The 7,992-nt window shown below is 59.4% G+C and overlaps 1 protein-coding gene across 1 annotated transcript in view; it reads left to right on the top strand.

Moving 5' to 3' along the window:
* Positions 1-33: 33 nt before the first annotated feature.
* NKD2 (naked cuticle homolog 2 (Drosophila)) overlaps positions 34-7,992 on the top strand; it is a gene marked incomplete at its 5' end in the record, with an annotated part of 26,266 nt that continues 18,307 nt past the window's right edge. The window contains one exon of the mRNA XM_011953148.1: positions 34-141. Coding sequence (XP_011808538.1) covers positions 34-141 — 108 coding nt within the window. The remainder of the gene's footprint in view (positions 142-7,992) is intronic.

Raw genomic sequence — 7,992 nt, 5'->3', positions numbered from 1 at the left:
CACGGCGCGTCTCTTTCCCTCCTCGGTGCGGGTTTCCCGCGCGTCCGCCCCCGGGCCGCAGGGGACAGCTTCGTGGCGTCAGCGTACGCGAGCGGTCGCAAAGGAGCGGAGGAAACGGAGCGGCGCGCGCGGGACAAGCAGGTAGGCGGCGGGGCGACGGCTGGGTCGCGCTGCGCACCCGCCCGGGGAACAGGGAGCGGTGTCAGAGCTGTTCCTGGCGCCCACCCGCCAGGCGAGACGTGGGCCGCCATGGCCGCACGAGTTACCGAACGGCCAGGAGAGCCCGTCCCTCCCCAGCCTCCAGGACTTCTGGGGGTCCCGTGCTGGGTGGCGGGTGGAGGAATAGGAATTCCTTGTCCTAGGCTGGGGGCGGTGTGGGGTCTCCATGTTTCGGGCTGGAGGAGGTGGGGGAGTGGGAGGGGCTGGACCTAGACGTCCCGGGCTGGGGGTCCTGGGGAGCGGGAATGCAGTACCCCGGTTGGAGGAGCTGGAGGAGGAGTGGGAGCTACAGCCTGGGGCATCACTGGCCAGAGCCTCAGTGCTCGCTCAGCAAACACGGCCAGAGTCAGAGGCCGCGGTGCCTCCCATCTCTGGGGGCGGGGGTGTGACCACAGGCCTGCTAGAGGCTCAGGAGACAGAAGGACATCTGCACAGCTGTGGCCACCCAAACTGCAAGGCTGGCTTAGGACCCAGGTGGCCCTGAGTGTGGGTGAGGAAGGTTCTATGTCCAGGAGCAGAGAACTGTCCAGGTCTGGCGTCCTGGAAGGGTCTGGGGTAAATTAGACGTGCATGTTTGCTGAGCGTGAGAAAGCTAACATTCAGCGGTCATCAGTGTCAGTGTGAACAGGATCGGTGTAGACAGGCCCACCAGGTGGCTGGGCCCACACTTGCCCCCTGCTTCCTCCCCCACTGTCCCCACAGGTCCCCAGACACAGAGCATGCCGGGACACACAGTCAGTTTCTTTTTTGGAAAAATGTTCTTCTGGCAGTTGATTAAAAAAAGCTCTGGGTGTGTTTGGAGACATTTTCTGCAGCTCTGTCTTGAGAAGGGGCTTAGGTCTGCTTGGAAATTAACACGCAATAGAGTTGGGGTTGGTGCTTCCTGAGAGTGACCCTCTAACGCCTGTGACACGGTAGGAAGCATGCTCTAAGGTACAGTAACTTGGGTGGTCCTGTAAGCCTCCATCCGGGATAGGGAGACCAGGGTGAGGCCATCCAGGGAGCTGTCCCTGCCCCAGTCTGGCTCTCTTTGCCAGTTACATTTGCACAGGGGCTTGCTGGTGAGTGGATGGTGCCACTTAGCAGCCAGGTTCTCCTAGTATGATTAGTCAGTGATATGAGCACCTGGGGTGGGCGGGTGTTCACCTCACTCACGGTCAGGGCTTTGGCTGGTCCCTGTCCGTGGGCCCACCGGCCTGGGGCCTTCTCCCTGGGAGGCGCGGCACCATGAACCTTAAAATCCCTGAGTCAGCGCCCCCACCATGAAGTGCGGCTCCCAGGGCCATGGCAGGAGGCCAGTGCACTCTGGAAAATGCACGTGCTCCCCGTGTGGCTGTGATGTCACTGAGAGGGCTGCTTCTGGGCATTTAGACCCGGCACTTTACAGTGGGACATTTTCTTTAGAGACTAGTTTGGGGGTTGAGGCTTGCTTAGATTGTTACCTTCTAATTTTGCCATCATTTCATAAAATAAAACTCCTTTTTAGATCAAGACCATTCTGGCTAACATGGTGAAACCCCGTCTCTACTAAAAAATACAGAAAACTAGCCAGGCGAGGTGGCAGACGCCTGTAGTCCCAGCTACTCGGGAGGCTGAGGCAGGAGAATGGCATAAACCCGGGAGGCAGAGCTTGCAGTGAGCTGAGATCTGGCCACTGCACTCCGGCCTGGGCGACAGAGCGAGACTCCGTCTCAAAAAAAAAGAAAACTCCTTGTTGAGTTAAAATGAACAAACTCAGAATCAAAGGCTATCCTGTGAATTAAATACATTTCAGCTTTCAGACAAAAGTGCTGCCTTTCTGTATTTTCCGCCTCTGGCCGTGACTCCGCCCACCTGGCATGGAGACCCCTGGACCCAGGTGCGCCCTCACCTGGCCAGGTGCCCTCCCTGCCACATTGCTGTTCCTCTCACCTGGCAGCCGTGCCCCCTGCGACAGATCCTACCCAGGTCTGGGAGAGCCGTGGCCACCACAGCAAAGTGTCTGGCCAAAAGTTAGGTGTTGAGTCCATTGTCCCTGTGGCTCTCACTTTCTTCCTTCTTTGTGTAGTGCAGAGCCTTGCCTATCATCCTTGTCCTCCTAGGTGGTATCCACTGAGGAGGGCCAGTCCTGAGTCATCCAAGGCACCCCTCGTGATGCCTGGCTGGGGCCAGCGAGGGGACTCGCTCCTTTCCTTCTCCAAAATCCACCTGGTGGTTCCGTGCGAGGCATCCTGGATGCCACAGAACAGTGGCAGAGAACCCTGTGGAGAATGGGCGCACTAAGAGCCAAGACCTCCAACCTGGGCCGGGCGCGGTGGCTCACGCCTGTAATCCCAGCACTTTGGGAGGTCGAGACGGGCGGATCATGAGGTCAGGAGATCGAGACCATCCTGGCTAACACGGTGAAACCCCGTCTCTACTAAAAAAATAGAAAAAATGAGCCGGGCGAGGTGGCGGGCGCCTGTAGTCCCAGCTACTCGGGAGGCTGAGGCTGGAGAATGGCAGAAACCCGGAAGGCGGAGCCTGCAGTGAGCTGAGATCCGGCCACTGCACTCCGGCCCGGGCGACAGAGCTAGACTCCATCTCAAAAAAAAAAAAAAAAAAAAGACCTCCAACCTGCCCTCTCTCCCCAGCCCCCAAAATAACACAAATGAGATTGGCCATTATTAATTCTCTGTGAGCAGCGCTGGCTCCTGCCTCTGTACGTGTCTGAAAACACCAACAGCAACACTTTCCCAGACAGGTGTTTCTCTGTACCCCTGACGTGGCTCTCCCTGGCGACTCTGCGGAGTGCCACACTTTGCTTTTGGTGGGGCCCGCACGGCTTCATCACCGAGTGTCCCTGAGGGCCAGGGCCATGGGATTGCTAGTGATGGTGCCATGAAGATCTGGAGAGCAGATTGTAAGGGATCCGGAGTCCCTGGGGTCGTGCGTGGGTGAGGAGTGGTGCATGGTGGCAGTGCACTTGTGTGGCTGTTTTTAAAAGTGGTAGTGACTGCAGGAAGGATGGCTTCAGTCCTGGGAACAGGCTGCCCCCGCACACTCACCCTCACCATCTGGTCTGTGGAATAGCTTTAGTTTCCGTAGCGCTCCCTGAGGCTGGCAGAAAACAGTTCCAAAGACAAGAGTCACTGTTAACTGGAATGTTGTTGTGAACAGAGCACGGACTTCCATGAAGTAGCGCTGAGGAAGGTGCACTGGGGTAACTCCAGAGGCAACACTGGAGTGAACACTCGTGACAGACCAGCCTGCGTGTTGAGGAGGCCGTGGCCTTGGCCTGCATGGGGGGCTCCTGCCCACATCTTCAGGAGGCCATGGGCACGGCTCTGATTGGCCTGTGTAGGGCAGGTCCCAACTTGCAGGATGCACTCGCCAGTCCCACCCCCGTGCCATGGCCCTTCTGAATGTGCTAACGTGGTACATGTTTCCCGGAAGGGAGCCGGGAGGACCACAGCTGCAAGACATGCTGGCTCTGTCCAGGGCTGAGCTCCAGGCCAGGGCCCAGGCCTTCACCTGCACTGGCCTCTGGCTTCCCGCAGCAAACTCCATCGCTCACGGGAACTGGGGGCTCAGCCCCATTACATGGCTTGATGCCTTCAGACTGGAGCCAGCCACAGTGCTAAGGACTGCAGCTGGCCTTCCCCCAGAGGCAGGGGTGGGGCTGCCCCTTCCCTGCCCCTCGTGGCCACCCAGAAGCCACCGCTCACCTGTCCTCTGTGGGGCCAGAGAGCTGGATGTGGCAGTGGAATGCCCAGTTCTCAGTCGGGGGAGCAGTTTCTTGTAGAAGATCCTGGGAAATTCTTCATGGCTTCGAGCACAATCTGGACACTACCGCATCAACACAGAGATACAGAGTGAGGACAAGATACACATTTGCAGGAGAGACTCGGGCCAGTGCATATGTGCCCAGGGACAAGGCAGTGTGGACCATGCTGTGCTTGGTGCTCGGCCACATTCCACACAGAAGGAGAGGTTGTGGGTGCCCGGTCCAGCCAGCTCTGCATTTGAGGGTGCAAGCCACTCCAAGATGTCCAGGAGAACGGCAGCCTCCAAAGGGAGCAAGGGCACTTGGGGATGCCTCTAGCACAGACACTGAGGGCCAACCTTCTGTCTTCTGGGACCCGTGTTCTGGGACCCTGTGGCCTCACGCAGCTGAGGCCCACGTGGGGCCTTGCGTCAGAGCCGGCGGCGGCTGCAGCATGTCGTGGCTACCCTCTGCTTTCTTTTTGGTGCCCTCTGCGTGCCTGGCCCTTGGATACAGGCAGCTGTGTTCCTACCCTGGGATGTGGCCCGGCCACGTAGCGAGGCCGACACAGACATGCACAGAGGCTCAGGCACAGGGAGCGGAAGGGAGTTGCCAGGCCACCTGGCCATCCCCCCTTGTTGTGGGGGGCGTCGAGGTCACCTCTGGGCACGCAGCCGATGGCACCTGATGCCCAGTACCTGAGAGCCATGGGACAGACTGGACACCATGTATGTAGTTTCTGCGCCAGCCTGGGCCCTGGGGCCACCGAGGGCCGTGTGTGCCCCCAAGCTCTCCACCAAGCTACAAGCATCCCCTGTCCTGCAGCAGGGGCTCCAGGGTGCTGACTGGGAGAGGCTGCTGCCGGTGCCCAGCCATGAGGCTGGGCCAGTGGATCTGTCGCCCATGGTGGAGGCCGGAGGCTGGCCGGTGGCGTGGTCCTGCCCTCCCAGGTCACTGAGCCTGGACAGCGCAGGTGTGCACACTGACCGGCAGCCACCTCACTTTACGTTGGTCCCTGCGTCTGTGAAGTGCATCCTGAGAAGCCCTGCGCATGGACCAGGCAAGTGTCTGGATGGAGGCCCTGGAGCGCAGAGCGTCCCTGCCGCAGGGCCTTGGCCTGGAGCTGGGGGTTTCACAGACAAGGCTGAAGAAAGAGCCCACAAGACCGCAGCTGCATCTGGGGCAGCTGGCACCCCGGGACTTGCGAAACAGCTTCCTCAAGCTAAACCTGCCCATTTTGCTGCTGAATGAGCTGAAGTTTTAGATTTCTGCAGGTGAAAAAAGACAGGCGGCTTCACCCTGCCCTCCTCAGTGGGCTGAGCTACCATGGCCCTCCTCAGTGCGCTGAGCTACCATGGCCCTCCTCAGTGCGCTGAGCTACCATGGGAAGCCTCGTGCTGCTGAGCTACCATGGGAAGCCTAGTGCTGCTCCGTCCTCCTTCCTTCTTGTGGCTGAGTAATTTAAATTCCTTTGAAGTTTTCATCTTGTTTTGGCTGAAGAGCTTACATCTTTCCTTTTCTTAAAAAACCCATGCTGGTTTGCAATCCTCAGAAACCGGTCATCAGCCCTGCAGGTTCGGGCCGCCGTGTGCCTGCTTTAGGGGGTTGGGGGTCCATCAGACACACATGGGACTCCTGGGAGCTGCAGGAACTGTGGCTGGTGTGGGCCGAGGTGGTTGTGCCGGAAAGGGCAGGGCCGTCTCAAGTACCCGTCCACGAGTGCCCTTCGGTGCACTGGGCCCTGTGCTGTCTGTGCACGTCTCCTGTATGAGCAGCAAGGTGATGGCGAGATTGGAAGTGCAGTTTTGCCTGCCTCATAGGAGTGGCTGGCTCTCCTTTGCCCTTGGGTGGCCACCGCTTGTTCAGAGCTGCCTGAGCAGGCGGTAAGTCCATGGCCACCCCAGGTCCAGGCCCCGGCGGGGGGTAACGCGCACCTTGCCGCTGTCCTGTCTAGGCTGGGGTTGGGGGTTTGGCTGTTTCTATTTCTCAGGAAGCCAGGAGTCTGGGCCAGGGGTTCCTGTCCTCCACCCCCGCTTTGCAGCCAAGGAATACCCACCTGGTCGGCCCTGACAGAGACTGTGAACGATGTCCTGGCCAAAGACCGCAGTTGGGAGCCACCGTGTGGCCGTTTTACATGCGGCTGGGCCCCGTCGTCAGCATCAGGTTTCTGTCACCCCATGGTTAGCGGAGGCGGCTTGCGGGGTGGCTCCCAGCCTCTGGACCTGGCTCCGGACCCAGTGCTGACACTCACAGCCTGGCCACATCCCTCGTGCCTGGGCCGCCTGCGTCCCCTTGTGGTCCCACGAGGAAAGACAAGGGACAGCTCCACGCTCCATAAGGCTGGGCAGCGAGGGCCACCTGGAGGGCAGCCCGGTGTGGCCAAGCCCCTTGCTGGGCTTTCCCCCAGTGCCAGGGTGCTCTAAGCCAGAGGGGTGCGTGAAGCCGTGAGCTCGCGCCAAGATGCTGTGGGCCCACCCTGTACCGCACAGTCGTCTGAGCTGTCAGCAAGCTCTCACTGGTTGGCAATGCCCACAGCCTCCCCGGTGTGGCCAGGTGTGGTGGGAGCAGAGGCCAGAGGGTGGGAGGGGGTCCGCCCTGCTTCCTGTAGAGAGGAAGCCTCTGGCCTCCCGGCTGCTGTTCTTGAGTTGGCAAAGCCACACTTGACGGAAGCAGCAGTTCTTGAGGCCAGACATACCTGAGTTTGGAGTTGCCCAGCCTACCCCAGAATTTGTGGACAGCTACCTGCTAAGTCACTGGGTCCCTGGAGCTCTAAAGGCTGAGCCCTGTATCCTTCCTGCAGGGCTCTCAGACAGATGCCTGCAGCAGAAAGTCCCTGGGTTATGAAGAAAGGCCCATGACACCCCCAGGGAGTTGGGGAAACCTCAGGAGCATCAGGAAGCAGGAGCCCCTGCCCGGGTGAGGTCAGCGTTTGGGGGTGGTCCTGCCTGCTCGTGCCGCTGCCGGCATTTCAGGGTGGGCTGCTCCCAGTGGGACTGCGGATCTGCCTGTCTGTGTGGAACCTGAGGGGGCCTGCGCTGCGTCCTGGGGCACTCGTGCTGGAGGTTCGTGTGGCTCTGTCCTCTCACAGGTCTTGCCAGCCGTGGCCCCTCTCCTGTTGGACTTGCCTTCCTGAACATGGGGAGGGGTCCCGAGCCCAGGACCCCTAATCAGTTCCAAGGGCTCCAGAGCTTTCAGTCCCTGCCACCTGAGCCATTGTCTGTCACAGATGATGACCATCAGCTGTCCCTGGAGGAGCCCTTCCCACAGGGCTACTGGGTTAACGCTGGAACCATAGGGAGCAGAAGGCGCGGTGTGTGAGGGGTCTGCCGAGGTAGCAGGATCCCCCCACGTGCCGGACACTTCCCAGCATGGGGCAAAGCTCATGGTGCTGGCCTGGAGGAACACATGGTGCTGACCTGGGTCAGCACCGCTGCTCTGGCTGCCGCCTCTGGGCTGTGAAGCCTGGACATGCTGGGACAGGAGCCTTGCAGAGACCGTGGTCTGATCCGCTCTCACAGTGAGCTGCACCCATGCTGGCTGATGGGAGCTTTAATTTGCTTTCATGTTGGCAAATACTTGGCAGGGCACCGTCTGGCAACCTTTCACACTGGCGTTAAACAAATTGGGTTTGTTCGATCCTGTCCTGCGCAGAGCTGGAATTCACTGGCGGTGATGGCCAGCCCTCGGCAGCCGAAGGGGGAAGGTTTGTTTTCCTTTGTTCTGCAGAATTTTCCAGGGAAATTGTAAATAGTTTTGCGCACCAGAATCAGAGAAGCCAAAAAGCATGAAATACTGTAATACAAACATTCAAATTGGAGATTATTTTAATGGTAAGTGTCTTGGTGGATTTGGACTAAGAGCCTTGCTGGAGGCCGATGGAAATGGGGGGTCCTTCCTTGCTGTCTCTGGTGAGGTTCCATGGCACTCACATCGGTGGCTGTCAGGACCCTCCAGGGCTCCCACCTGTCCTTAAGGCTGTGGTCCTGCACGTACGTGCCTCTAGGACCAGGCCTCTCACATCCGCTAAGGGGGACATGACGAGCTACAGC

Source organism: Colobus angolensis, unplaced genomic scaffold (assembly GCF_000951035.1).
Source record: "Colobus angolensis palliatus isolate OR3802 unplaced genomic scaffold, Cang.pa_1.0 Scaffold358, whole genome shotgun sequence".
Taxonomy (NCBI): Eukaryota; Metazoa; Chordata; class Mammalia; order Primates; family Cercopithecidae; genus Colobus; species Colobus angolensis.
This window is presented reverse-complemented; position numbering and strand designations above follow the sequence as displayed.